This window comes from Eschrichtius robustus, chromosome 16, assembly GCF_028021215.1.
Source record: "Eschrichtius robustus isolate mEscRob2 chromosome 16, mEscRob2.pri, whole genome shotgun sequence".
Classification (NCBI taxonomy): Eukaryota; Metazoa; Chordata; class Mammalia; order Artiodactyla; family Eschrichtiidae; genus Eschrichtius; species Eschrichtius robustus.
Window position 1 is genome coordinate 67,078,310 of NC_090839.1, and position 14,873 is coordinate 67,093,182.

Genomic DNA, 14,873 nt, shown 5'->3' on the forward strand with positions numbered 1-14,873 from the left:
ATTAGATCAGTCTCCACTGCATGTCTCCCCCAAGAGTGGCGTTAGTTAGACCAGGCTGATGCTGTAATCACATTAGCAGCTGGGAGATTGGCCAGCAACTGTATGTGCCTGAAGTATAGCCATGCAGGAGGGCGTGAGGTCAAGCAAAGCAGTGATGGAGACCTTGCTGACTGCTGGTTTATGGGGCAGGGCCAGGATTCCTGCTCCTCCCCAGCCCTAGAGCCAATATGTGACCTGTCCCCACCCGCAAACGGGGACTATAGCAGGTCCCTGCTGCAGGAGGGACAGGGGTGCTTCTGATGCCTCGGACTCTGCCCATATGAAGCAGCTAGAAACCAGAGAAGCTAAGTCCCAAAGCATGAGGCTCCTCATGGTAAAGGGAACATACAGGTCAACTGCACATCTGAAGTCAGGTCCTAGAAGGTCACATCCATCTCCTCTGTGTGGACAGGTCTGCTTTCACTCTGACCACATCTGCTAGGCTGCCATCTCCAGACCAGATGGGGATTGCACAAAGATAAATGTGACGCCCTGTTTCAACCTGCAATCTAGACCTTCCAAATTTCCTTGCCCCCTCTAAAGGGGCACAGTGGCTGCTCAAGTTTTCTGGCAAAAACTGGCTACCGTGAAAGGTGTTTTGAAAGGATTGCCAGAGGTTTTTAAGAGACTTTTAATGTTGAACTTTAAAAAAACTGCACTTCATCAAGAAGCAATTTACCCAAACATTCAAGTCTCTTCTGGGTCCTTTCAAAATCTGGAGACGGGGGTGGAGAGTGGGTGGGGAGTAACAGTGGTCTCAGGAAAAGGGCTTCACAGTGCAATGTGTGAAGTCTTTTTCAAACAGGCTATTCAAAAAGCATGCTTGGCAGTGACCAAAACCAAGGTAGCCTGCAAAATGGATTTCTTTCCCAGGGAGAGAGTTCCTAGGAATTATCCCAAGTTTTATAACTGGAGGGTATTTGTGATTATTGTATTTTCCCCAAACGATTATGAGCTGGAGCGAGGCTGGAAACCCTGGAGGGTCCTGACCACGAAGGGCCAATAGTCCAGTCACCTGCCAGGGCCAGATGCCAAATTCAAAGAGGCTCTAAGACGACAGACCAATTTGCTTTCCATCTCACAGATTCTCAGAAGGGATGAGAAGCTGACAGAACTGGACTGGTATACAATCCGCCCCCCTCAAACAAACAAAACACTCACTTGGAAAACTCAAATTTGATGCTTGCTTTTAAAGTTTATTGACAACTGTTTGGTCCCAACACACAAAACAGCACTTGAACCACAGAAAAAGTGTTCAAACAAAGTAGACAGTTAAGAAAAACATCTCTTCCCCCAAGCTCAATCCAAAACAAACAGTGCAAGATGGGAAAGGGGGTTTTGGTGATAACTTTTGTCTTTTTTTAAACAGATAAATCTAATCTGGTACATCTTTCCACCCAGAAATAAAGAATTGCATTGTCTTAATTCTCATACATCATTTTGTCACATCATTCAATTAAACCTCTAGATAAAAAAAATAGATAGCAACTGGACTGGCCATTGTGGAGTACATTACGAACACAACGAGCTTCGCTGTATTCTCACATCTTCAAACAGCGATTGGTGGAGTCACACACGCGTCCCAGGCTGACAGGTGACTCCAGTGAACGATTCAACCACACCCACACCCACACCACAGCGCACAACTCCAGTCTCCTCTTTGTCTGTTGCCCAAAGAAGCTGCTCTTTGAGGCTGTACCTAGTGACTTGTAATGGTGCCTCTTACATCTTTAAAGTCCACATTCTTTACCTTCGAGCAAAACTAAAGTCCACGTGTGCAAACTCAGCCTTATGAAATCTCAGAATAAGGCCACTGATGTTCTCAACACCAACTTTGTCACACTGTTTAAAAGCTTCTTAAAAAAAAGTGCACCTTTGCATTTTACTTCCTGTCACACTGTGTCGGTAGAGGAAATGCCTTTGGGAGGACTCAAGAGTGCCATGATGCCTAGAAGGCTTTCCCAGGGCCGTTCCATCTTGGTTGGGGCCACGTGCTGAGAACTGGGAATCACTGGCTTCATTTAAAAGATTTGGGGAACAAAAAATCTTACTTGTAAAAATCTCTCAATAGCCCTTATCTTGTGGCATTTTATCAAAATGCTGGCTATAAAATCAGAGCCCATTTTCTGGCTTTCTAGAAGTTACAAAATATAATCATTTCCCCAAAAGAAACCATCTAACTAGTGGAAGACCTTATGCCTACAGGTTTTTTCTGCTCTATGAACGAATCCGCCTTTTTGCCCAACAAATACAACCCATTGTAAATGTCAGGTTTCTCCAGGAGGCGTAAGAGGCCGCCCGTCACCGGATGCCTCAGCCACCTCAAGGCGAAGGTCATTCCACAGGGCAGTTCTCCCTCAAAAGCTGGCTTTTCCCAAATGCCAACATCAGACACCACAAAAAAACCCACACATGCTTCCAACAGCGAGAAGTAACAGAGTAAAAGCAGACACTATTAAAAGACACTGAGTTAACAGACACAAACACACAAATACTCACACACAAAGCTTCCCAGCTACCAAAACCAGCTTTAAAATTATGAATACAAGGTTAAGTTGATCAACCTTGGCCTTCCTATGTATAGATAGAATTTCTGTCTCTTCCTAGTGGAAAGAGCATTGATACCGTTCCTGTTAAAGCACCTCCCTCCTCAGCTCTGATTTGTAATTTATGCATTTGATGCATATTTTAGAAAATCAGACTCTCTTCCCAACATTGCCTCTCGACACACAATAATGTGTGTTGGAATTCAAATGCTGACTTTAAATTCATGACACCAAGACCATCTCCTTTTCCTTAACCTAATCCATATCAAACTGGAACTTAAAAGGGAAGCTTAAAACATCCTTGACTTTCTAGAAAGCTCCTAAATGGAACCCCGAAGTGGAAACATTTTAAAAAATCTGTGATGAAGCCACATTTTTCAACTACAGACATAGTTAAATAAAACACAAGGCACGCTTACAAGTCACATGGAAGCCAGGAGCCTTCACATCCAACCAGAAAATACATTCTTCCTGCCTCGCCCACCCTTCTCCTTCAGTGTTGTGATTGCACAGGATCACAGAACAGGCTTTGCTTCAAAGACACCTCATGCATTTGATTAATACTGTCTGAAAACATCAGTAAGCAAAGGCTTAGAGACTATATTATGCTACATGTAAGATTTTACCACTGACATGGCTTGATGGAAGTAAAACCACTTCCTTCTTGCTGAGTTCTCACTGCTGTCTTCTTACAGAACACCATTACGCTTCATGGTAACTAACAAAAATTTGTTAAAATATATTAAGGATTCTTTAACAAATGACAGAATTTTTTTTTTTTTTCCAAATAAGTGGGGGAAAGAATGAAAGAAAAACTTCAGCTCAAAGCTGTGTCAATGTAAAAGAAACAAAACATTATGGAATATGTCTAAAGATGAAGTAACTGGTTTCTAGGGGGTCTTCATTAAAACAGAAAAGGTTTCTTTGAACCCACTTTTGTGTGCAGAATCAGACAGTGCTTTCCCATCCTAATTCTATGTTCAAAACGAGACTCAAAGCTTGGTTATAGGTGCAAAGGAAAAGTTGGCTGCCAATTTTACTCTATTTTTGGGTTGCTTTTTGGCTGGGCTTTCCACAGGGTCCTTGCTGAGCAGCGACTCTGGGGTTTCCGTGGAGAGGCAGGGAGGCACTGGGACGGCTGCTGAGACGCCAGATGAGCTGGAATCAGAGGGCAGGTTTTCGTTCTTTATTGGTATTGGAATTTCCATTTTCTCTTCTTGGTTTAAAACCATAATTTCTGTAAACACAGGAAAGCAAACACATTCAGTTCTAGGACCTGCAAAAAGTGTTTGTTTTCAGTTTTTCTCCTTTCTCAAAAAAATAATCCCCAAATGTCACACCTATGCCATAATTTACTTATTAGCTCTGTAGCCAATATTATGTGTCACATAAGTCAAACATTTATAAACTTCATCTCAGGTCTCCCTTGAATTACAAAACTTCAGACACCTTCGTTTTTGGCTACAAATCAATGTGCAGTGGTTTAAAAACATTTTTTTCCACTCTCTCTGCCCATTCATTCTGTCAGGTAGTTAAGGACCCATAAGCCACATGTGACCTAGACTTTTAGACCAGGAGAGGCCTTGGTACCAGGGGGCCCTGGCCTATTCCACTGACAGAGGACCGTGCTCTACGTGGACCCAAGGTGGGGCTGGGGAGGGGGACGGGGGAGCAGGGCGAGCAGAGATAAGGGGAGAACTGCACAGAGTCAGAAGTACCCTCAAAAATCCAGGAAGTGAAGCAGCCACTTTTCCCAGAGCGCGCACAGGCTGCTCTTTCTCTGGCTGAGCTACAGGTAACTAGCCTGCTGTAGGAACAAAGCCACACTGCTTGGAAGTGATGTGTCCTTATACCTCGGACTGCCACTGCGCGTGCAAGGGGTTCCCGCACCAGAGGCACATGGAGGCTGAGGGTGACGGCGGGGAGGCAGAACCTCAGCTCAGCTCTCAGGCTGACCCTCGCTCGGGAGAATAATGGACAGAACTGCCAGCACCGCTCAGATTATTTCTCTCCCCGGCACACGGGGATGGCTGAACTCAGCACACTAAACACACCCAGGCCACGCCCACGGAAGAGCTAGCGTCAGTTCCCCACCACGTCCGTGCTTCTAGGGGAACCAGCCCATCGCCGCCACGGCCCAGGGCCAGCTCCGCAGCCAGGTAGGCAGATGTCTCCCCACTGACTATCTTCCAGATAAACGGCCTCAGCTCTTTCACTGGGTGACGGTGCCAAAGGTGCCAAAGGCTGCTAAGAAGACCGAGGCCTGTGGTCAGCAGGGTCATCTCCTGGACGGCAGTGCCAGCAGAGCGGGGAACGACCATCCCAACAGAGGAGACGACAAGGGAAGGACCTCGACAGAGCAGGTGGGCCGGCCTCTCAGGAGGCCAGGGACACGACAGAAAGACAAGAGGCCTGGGGCTCCAATCCTGGCTCTGCCTCTTCCTAGCCGAGCAGCCTGGGGCCCGTGCCATCTCGAGCTGTGGCACAAGCTGGGGCACGAGACACAGGTGCCCTCCCTCCCCTATTCACAGTCCCACGAAGCCCCAGTACCCTCTGGAGTCGTTCAACTCTGGCCCAGACCGGGGGTGACGTGTATGTCTGGTGACGGGCAGAGGCTGCCGCTGGAGTTGCTGCACTTTCCAAAGGTGGGCAGCACAGCCCAGGAAGCCCCTGCACGCTTCCCCGTGGGGTCCCCACCCCCAGCGCAGCTGCAGCACCCCTCAAGACCACCATCGTTCCCTTGCTTGCTGCTCCCTCAGCCACCTCGGGCTGTGAGCAGGAACCCTGATAGGAAAAGGGGGTCCTGAATAATCCTCACAGGTATATTTGTGCCTGAAAAGGTAGAGTCTCTCCCCACTCCCATCAGTTAACATCTCAGCATTAAGGGTTTACTGTTTAATCAAAGCCACAGAGAAAACCCCGCAATGACACAGTGCCTCCTACCAGAGGGCTCTTGGGGGTGCTCCTCAAACTGAATGAGATCAGCAGACTGGAGGATGACGGGATCCGGTCTCAGCTGAGGGGACGGCAGGCACGAAGGGACAGGCGCGCACAAGAGGTCCACAGGGGAGTCGTTGGTCAGGCGGAGGAGCTCCTGCTCCACTGGATGGGGTCCTGGAGGAGAAGGCAAGCAGGGCTCCACTCAGGACTGCGCGGTCTGTGCCTGAGGCTTGCCGTCTCCTTAAGGTCAGGAAGTACTCAAGAACTCAAGGTTTATAAAAAAGCCGTTAACAGAAAGGTCTGGGTCACTCTTGGTACATGAAATGCCACAGCCAGGATCTCCCGATTTGTGTTCTTAGGAACACAAAGGGGGCAATTAAAAAACGCTGAGAAATTTAAAAACCCACAGAAAGTTGTTAAGTGAGCAAAAGCTCCGAATTAGAAGACTTGGGTCCCAGTTCTGTCACTTCCTCGCTGAGTGCTCTTGGGTAAGCTACTTAACCTCCTGGAATTTCAGTTCTTCATTTGTAGGATGGAGGTTACTACTGCTGAAGGCTGTGCTGACAGCTTGAGAGGATGAGCTACATTCAGGTGCTCTGTAAAAATGTAAAATGCTACATAGCTGATTATCCTATAAACACAGAGCACAGTAGCCCTTGTAACTATTTAACAACTTGCAGAGTCCTATGAAGATAAAATTCTCATATGCAGCAATGGACTCAAAATTCAAGCGAGTTGATTTCTATCTAGTACACAGAAGATTCCACATAAAATCAGGATGACTCGATGTTGTTCTGAGTAATCCTAATGCATTACTATTAAGTCTTTCCCAGGGATGTCATGTGACAAAGACTCTCCCTAACCCAACTTTAGTCAGGAGTCAGGCTCCTCCAAGCCCTCTTCACCACCAGACTTTGACCTTGGCCTTCTGTGTCTCTTGTGTCCTTGCCATGTCCAGTCTTGACAAGAATCTTGAGAAGTCAGTTTAGCAAAAATCCCCCAGCCTTTTGATATCTGATCAGGTTCCTCATCCCACCCCACCCCCAACCTTTGATGTCTAAGTCCTTGGCCTGCCTTTAACAAGAATCCTCTTAGGTCGGCAGGAATCCCCCTACCTTGATGTCTCGTCTTGGTAGTTTCCCAGCCACTGACCCCCTTGCTCTGCTCCTTGACTATAAGCCCCCACTTGTCCTTGTCGCATTCAGAGCTAAGCTCCATCTCTCTCTCCAACGGCAGCAGAGTTGACTCCATTGTGATCATCTTCAAGTATTCTAATAAGTGTCAGAATCTTTTTTCCTTTAACATCTGAATTGTGCTGGCTTATTGTCATTATGGGGGCCGCCAACATCCTTCAAGAACCTTAACAGGTCAACCATCAAATGCAGGCCAGTTTTTTCTCTGTTCTTAACCAAACACCAGACTCCTTTGGAAAATTCATGAATACTTACCTTTAAGGAATGCAAATGACCCAGTGTCGTCCTTCCCCCTCAAACCACCCCAACTCTACCCCAAGCCATTTCCTGAAAATTTCACCAGCTTTGCTTTGTTTTTCCTCTTACCGTCACCGCCTGCTCTGAGTTTGAGTTCCAAGGCTGTGTGAGATTCGGGCACCTCCAGGATGCGCTCGGTAGCTGAGGGCCGGGTTTCATGACTGGCAGAGGGGAGACCAAGTGAACTCACACGACCTGGAAGACAGAGAGCACCCATCAAAGGGGGATCAGGGTGAGAAATGGGGCTTCTGAAGGGGGAGGGGATGGGGCTTACTTACTTTTCATGTCATTTTTTAACACTACAATTCTCTTATGACCATGTCCTTTTATCCAGACCACCTGCACACAAGACATACTACTGGTTAAGCAGTGGAAAAGGAGGGGAAATAAGCCCTAAAATTCAGGAAGAGTGTGACCTACTGTGTTTGGTAACATACTTAAACATACTAGGACTTAAAGACCAAATTAACGCCAAGAAAAAATTTTCTACACTTTGTTTTAAAGCAACAGAGGCTGGCAGAAACATGCCGCTTATAAAAAGCTGTAGTCTTAGAAGTTGTGAGACTCAGCTTAAAAATTACTCTTTATGACTCTTTAAAAACATCACCTCCCAAACACCAGTGCTGGTATATAAATGAAGCTAGTTCTCACGTGGGAGCTCTTACCATTTTTTCCAGATACTAAATGCACCTTAAAAGAATTAAGGGCTCTCCCACACCCCTCAAGCTAAGCTCATTATCCTGACCCTAAAACAAAGGCCCCGACCTAATAACGCTGCCCCCACCCCCGCCAAGAGAGAGGCAGCAGTGGCCCTTGGCTCCCAGAGCCCCCCACGTGCATCTGTCACCAAGTCCCTCATCTCGGCTCCCAAGCTGTCCTACCCTCGTGTCCCTTCCTACTTCCTTTACTCAGGCTCAAGCCCAGCAGAGCGCTCACCTGGGCCTCCGCAGTGGCAGGCCCCTTGCCAGGCTCCTCCTCTCCTCCTGGTTCTCTCAACTCCACCATGGACAGCAGCCCCATGGCACTTCCTACAGCAACCCCAAGGCTCCTCGCCTCTCTCCACAGAGTCTTGGCCTCCATAACTGAGCTCTTATTTCGCTGAGAGGCTCCAGCTCGGGAGCTCCACACTACTCGTCGCTGCTCTGCATCTGCTCACACTGTCTGCCCTCTCCCCTCTTCGTCACGTGGTTAATTAACTTCTACACATCGTGAGGACTGCTCTGGGATCCCCCGGACCTGGTCGTCCTCGGTGTGCCCACCGACGGCTGCACCGACCACACCGCCTGTCACCTGCTCAGATGTCTTGACTCTCCATTACCCCATACCTTTCTGAGGGCAGGGTCTGGGACTCACCCACCTGGCACCTAGGAATTTAATGAAGGTTTGCAGAACGAAAGAGAAATGCTAAAATCATTCATTTTTCTCCAACGGTATGTACGTTTTGAAAGGATCAGTTCAAAATGCCTGCAGGTCCATTATTCTGTCCAAGAGTGAGCCTGTGGCTCTCCAGGAGGACACCCTCCAAGAAACTGAGAAAACACCCACCTGTGGGATCGCTCCCAAGAGCTCCTCAACACTACTGTAGCCATACGTCTTGGGTTGCAGTGTTTCTCCGACATACTTGGTATAGGCCATGGAAAATTCATGAAGGAAAAGCTGCTGGTAGTGGTAAGTATGAAGCAAAGACCGCACGTTCTTGGCAAACAAATACAGACTTGTGAGCTTCACACACTCCTCCGTCTTATCATTAGTAAAAACCTGGTCCAGGAGAAAACAGCAGCATTAGAAACTTCCAGAGTGACTGGTCCTGCGTCCTAGAAATGAGGGTCTCTCTGAGAGTGAAAAGATGCCAAGTCAACTTGAAAATGGGCAATAAGCCAGGGAGGAAGAGAGACTGATTCAAGGATCTCCTCCAACAGAGGGCTATAGCCTTGAGCCAACTCTGGTTCTATTTGTAGGTGTAAGACAGCAGAGGTCTGACAAAATAGTGTGTCAGAAAGGAAGGAAACTGGTAAACTGAGATCTCAAACGAAAGGAGGCAGTGAAGAGAGAGGGCAAACCCCTAGGTGGACAAAGGGGCACCAGACAGTGGGGACCGAAGCCACTGAACCTCATTTCCCCGAGGAACACCGTGATGCAGGACAACAACATCACTATTCTTAAAACAACAATAAAAGCAATAAAGGGAATAAAACCGACAAAAACCTTTTGTCCTCAAGTAAGCAAATCTGTTTACCACAAGCCTTTCAGTCTAACATGCCCTCACTGAGATCTCCTAGAGAAGAGATCTTTCCCAGCCTTAGCTGGCCATGGAAAGCCTTTTGTCCGGGAACATCCACTAATATTGCCTAGAACTAGTGTTTATATAATATATAATTAACAGAGTTTAGAGAATGTTGGATTTGATATCGTGAAAGAAAACCAGAGCTAGATAGTAGTTAAAGTGGAAAAAACAGATTTTCTTCAGGACTATTGCAACAGGGGAAAGGACACCTAAGTGGACACGTAAGTATAGGTGTCCTTTTCAGACAGAAGGAAAAGGGAGGATTTATAGCCAACGGGGGCCGGGGAGAGGGACATCCAGGGTAGGGGGAATTCTTGTTAAACTGACCTAACAGGATTCTTGCAGAAGGTAGGCCAGGGTGATCAGATACCAAGGGTAGGAGACTCTCTCTAAAACTGGGCCATGTGGGCCCATCAAGGATAAGGGCAGGGCCCAAGGACAAAGTATAGTCTAGAAAGCGGCTCAGGGGTGATTGGCCAAGGAGAGAGTTTTAAAATTATTTAATTATTGGTCACGTGGTTATATGATAACAACGGTATAATCATTGTTTTCTTACATTGTGGGATTTATTTAGTTAATATTCTATTTAGAATCATTTTCTTTTGGGGGACTGGTATTAAAGTTACTTTGGCTTCATAAAAGAAGTGGTGTGCTTCCCATCTTTTTTTTTTTTTTCCAAGTGATCTAGAAGTGGTTTTTAAAAAGTTGGAGTTATTTTTTAGGTGAGTTAAAACCCAGTTCTTAACCCATCTGGTCCTTGTGCCTTTTGTCAGTGGTAAAATTTCAATGATCTTCAGTCTTTTTTGTGTTAATTGGTCTAATTTTTAACTTCTTAAAAATTTGGGAGTCAATTTCACTTTTTTCCCCAGGATCTTACCTATTTCCTCTTGGTTTTTATATTTGTTGTCCCACAATTGCACACAGTATTCTCTTACTATTCTTCTAATCTTGAAGTATCACTTTTTTTTTTTAAACTGCACCACACAGCTTGTGGGATCCTAGTTCCCTGACCAGGGATCGAACCCGGGCCCCCTGCAGTGGAAGCATGGAGTCCTAACCACTGGACCGCCAGCACATTCCCAAACTGCTATTCTTTTTTTTAAAGGAATTCCTTTATTTTTATGGCTGTGTTGGGTCTTCGCCTCTGTGCAAGGGCCTTCTCCAGCTGCGGCAAGCGGGGGCCACCCCTCACCGCGGCGCGCGGGCCTCTCACCATCGCGGCCTCTCTTGCTGCAGAGCACAGGCTCCAGACGCGCAGGCCCAGCAACTGTGGCTCACGGGCCCAGCCGCTCCGCGGCACGTGGGATCCTCCCAGACCAGGGCCCGAACCCGCGTCCCCCGCATCGGCAGGCAGACTCTCAACCACTGCGCCACCAGGGAAGCCCTTTTTTTTTTTTAAGATTTATTTATCTATTTATTTATTTATGGCGGCTGCGTTGGGTCTTCGTTGCTGAGGGCGGGCTTTTTCTAGTTGCGGCGAGCCAGGGCTACTCTTCATTGTGGTGCGTGGGCTTCTCATTGTGGTGGCTTCTCTTGTTGCGGAGCATGGGCTCTAGGTGCGTGGGCTTCAGTAGTTGTGGCTCACAGGCTCTAGGGCACAGGCTCGGTAGTCGTGGCACGTGGGCTTATTTGCTCTGCGGCATGTGGGATCTTCCCAGACCAGGGATCAAACCCATGTCCCCTACATTGGCAGGCGGATTCTTAACCACTGCACTACCAGGGAAGTCCCCCGAACTGTGATTCTTGAAAGGCCACCTGGTGACCAGCCAGTCAAACCTTCCTTTCTGCCCTGCATCTGACTGACAGACCACCACATAAGCGATCTCCTTCAGAAAGAGGTAACAGCAGCAGAATCTAGCCTGGTACAGGAAAAAGGCACCCCAGTCTAAGAATCTGGAGGCCAGGGCTTTCATCCTGGCTTGTCACTTGTTTGGGCAGGGTGCCTGCACCTGCCAACACCTCTGTCTGTTCGTCTATAAAATGACCAATCAGTTTAATCTAGACCATTTGGTGATCTATAAACACCCAATACAACAGTTTTCATTACGGTGGTTCCAGAACCATTACCATTCATACCTCAACTAAGTAAGGCAGACTCTTCAGAAGTTCGGTCAAAGTCATGAACCCATATTCACAGGGGTTGAGAGGAGTACTGTGGGTGGTTTCATAGTGTCTCTTGAGCTCATCAACAGAAAGATGGGCAGTTCCCTCCCAAGACATCAGCAATACCAGCAGTTGGGCAGTGAGAGAACGCAGAGACTTGCGGTTGATCAGCTGAATCTGTTTGCCAGATTCCATATCAGCAACCTGGGAAGAACAAGAATGCAAACTTTTCAGAACTCAAGAGAGACAGGGGGCTTCCCTGGTGGTCCAGTGGTTAAGACTCCGTGCTTCCACTACAAGGGGCACGGGTTTGATCCCTGGTCAGGGAACTAAGATCCCACATGCTGTGAAGCGCAGCCAAAAAATTAAAAATAAATAAATAAATATTAAGAGAGACAGCCTGGGTCATACCTGGTTCATCTAGTTTCACTTTGGCAAACGAGACCAAAAGAGGAAAATCTCTAAGTTTTTCTCTTAAACTGAAGTAAAGTGAGTGGGTTTGCTGTAGCTTCTTTGGGACCCCAGACCAACACTTCAGACCAACTGCAGCAGAAATCCTTCTCTCCCTCCCTCCCTGCTGGTCCATAACCAGAAACTTCCATCAACACCACCGCTCCCCCAAGCGAAGGAGATAAGACTGGCCAGCTGACATCCATTGGCCCAAGCTTGTGAATTAAGGGTCGGTGTTCTCCGGAAGCAGGAGGTGGTTAGATTGCAGGCGACCCTCCACAGAGCTGCTCTGCAGTCGACTTGCCCCACGTGTGTGTCCCAGGGGCTAGACACGGGAGATGACACAAGGCCTTCTCTGTCCAAGGGCAAGCCACATTCTTATAGCCCATAAGCACTTGAAAAAAAGCTGGTATTTTCGTGTCTGACTGTATGTCTACTTCTCAACTTTTTCAGATTCTCAAGGAGATAAAGGGTTTAACTAATTAAGTGCATTGGGAGGGGAACCTTGTGAAAGAGACACAGGTTATCATTTGGGGACCAAACAGCATGTGAAGAAACAAACATTTGGTGGCTGAGACCTGCAGGCCTTGGGCATGGTGCGGGGGGGAGGGGGGCCGCGTCCGTGAAGTGAGCCATCATGGGAGTGAAAACAGGCAGAGCTTCAGGACACACGCTGCTCAGGCCTGGGCAGGCGAACCACTGCTCACTATCACGGCTGTTTTCCCCTTTATCTGACTTCCAGCCAGGACCACGGGTCAAGCTCAGGGGCTTTGGACCCTCGGAGGCAGAGGGTGGGTGGCACTTGAGGAGCCAGCCCAGTACCAGTTTGTCTTTGGAGCTGACGCCCACCAAGAGCCAGGGCAGGAGGCTGGTGGGTCGACCCTGACTCCACTCATCGTGGTTATGGATCTGTGAAGATTCAGACTACGGATTTCCTCAGCAGACCTGGGGTTTAATCAATCAACAGATACAAGCCCAGGGGGAGTCCAAGTCATCTTCTCAGATGCCCAGACCATTATTAAGAAGAAAAAATAAAAACCTGCTTGATGCTACTTAGATACATCTCTTGATTCTCGACCCAGGCTACACATTAGAATCACCTTGTGAGCTAATCTGTGCTCTGAGGCTCAGAGCACACCTGGCCTCATTCTATAAGAATCACAGAGGCCTCAGTATTTCCCAGAAGCCCCCCGGGAGACCGCAATGTGCAAGCAGGGTAGCAAGCTGGAGCCGCTCCCATCTTTTCCCGCTTTAATGCTCACACCCGGACGTCCCGGTCATCGGCCCTTATTCATCACAGTCGGCGGTCATGGCTTAGTCTTCCGATCCACCGAAGCCCTCCAACTGCCATCGCCCTGAGCAAATGAACATCCTGGGGGCCTGTCCCACACCAGGGCCTTCAGTTCCTCAAAGTTCTCATCTCCAATGACATTCTCTTCTACACAGTTCCACTCCAGACCCCACTCCAGGCCACACTGGGGACCTTGTCATGGCCCACTTCCAGAATCACTCATTCAAACCTCCCACCCGTCCTGCCTGAAGCAGATGCCGGGGTTGGAGACAAGAAGGCGATCCGAATGCTCAATTCTTATGTTTCTTCAACTTTGCCAGCATGGACTCCTACTTCCTCCTGATTCACGAGCCCTCTCTCTTTTCTTCATTTTCCTCTTTTATCCATCTTGGCACTGATAGGCCATTAATTCATTAACATTCCTGTCAATACTCTATCTACACTCCTTTGTCCCTATGTCTTTTCATTGCACCCATCTGGCAAAATCCCACCTTGAACCCAACGCTCTGCTTTCCCTGAGTCTGTAACCCAAGCAGCCACATCTCCACTGTCTCCACAGGAAAGCTACGTGCACCCAGCCCCGGGGAGCTCCACGCTCCCAGCACCCCTACGCCTCCCTGATCAGGCCCCTCTCCCGCTCACCACTGACAATTCAGACCTTCTCAGCTCTTCAGTCTGGAATCCCGTCTCTCTCTCCCTCTCTCTAAGCAGTTGCTCTCACCTTGTACTTGACAGAGAAACAGCTCTGGGAAGGTAATTCCCTCTTTTCCTGGTGACACACATCAAACTCCCCTACATCCACCTCCGCCCTACCCGCTTCCCTTTTGTCAAAATACTAACGTCAGAGCTGTCCCTCCTTCCACTGAATGCCAATTCCCGCAACCTCTGGCCCCCTCAGGACCCTCACCCCATCACCCTTTCTGGCCTTTGTATATCGATCTCTCTCAAGGAGATCCTTCTCGGCGGCTCTCAAACGTGCCCAGTCTCCCCGCCTGGAAAGAACGGCCAGCGAGCACTCACTGGCTCAGACCCGCAGTCTCCTGCTTGTCTCCTTCACCAGCAAACAAACCGAACAGCTGCCGTGTTACCTGTTGCCAATGTCTCGCCCCCGCCACCTCCTCGTTTCTCAGCCCACTCAGTGCGGCCACGGTCCCGTATCACACTGGCGCCGATCCTGCTCTGGCCGGCAGCGCCACGTACCTGCACTCAGCTTGGCCCCGTGGTCCCTGAGTCCTGTCTCACCTGCCCTCTCAGTGGCACCTGGTGCTGCCGGCCGCTCCTCCTCCTTGGCCTTGGACGTTCCCCACTCCTAGTGTTCTTCCTGCTCTCCGGCCTCTGCATCCCTGCCTCCCACGAAGGGTCCTCCTCCTCTAACTGCCCAGCACAGAAACAGACTCCTTCCAGACCTGTGACTGGCGCTGCCACCACTTCGTACATTTTCCTTCCACTTCTTCCTCCTTGCAGTGAGTTTTCTTGGTCCTGTGGCGGACGCAGCCTGCACACTGTTCAGCTGCGCTGCCCAGGACTGCGAGGGTCAGTTCAGCACAGGCTGGGGAAGGAGAGGCAGTCACCCTCTCCAATCCGGCCTCTCCAGCAACCAAGGCAACTCTGAGCCCCAGCCTGCTCCTAAACCTACTCCATAAGTGAGTCAGAATCCGGAAAGGAGAGCTGTGATTTCAGTCTCCCCAAAACTTCGGAGACAAAGATCTGTGTACAAGGATCCAACTTCA

At 48.7% G+C, this 14,873-nt stretch overlaps 1 protein-coding gene across 4 annotated transcripts in view; it reads right to left on the minus strand.

Moving 5' to 3' along the window:
* Positions 1-1,214: 1,214 nt before the first annotated feature.
* MARF1 (meiosis regulator and mRNA stability factor 1) overlaps positions 1,215-14,873 on the minus strand; it is a 41,048-nt gene continuing 27,389 nt past the window's right edge. For all 4 annotated transcript variants that reach the window (XM_068525225.1, XM_068525223.1, XM_068525224.1 and 1 more), the window contains 6 exons: positions 11,376-11,606; positions 8,561-8,773; positions 7,294-7,354; positions 7,085-7,210; positions 5,529-5,699; positions 1,215-3,822 (listed from right to left, as the gene is read on the minus strand). In XM_068525225.1, coding sequence (XP_068381326.1) covers positions 3,578-3,822; positions 5,529-5,699; positions 7,085-7,210; positions 7,294-7,354; positions 8,561-8,773; positions 11,376-11,606 — 1,047 coding nt within the window. In that variant the 3' untranslated portion in view covers positions 1,215-3,577. The remainder of the gene's footprint in view (positions 3,823-5,528; positions 5,700-7,084; positions 7,211-7,293; positions 7,355-8,560; positions 8,774-11,375; positions 11,607-14,873) is intronic.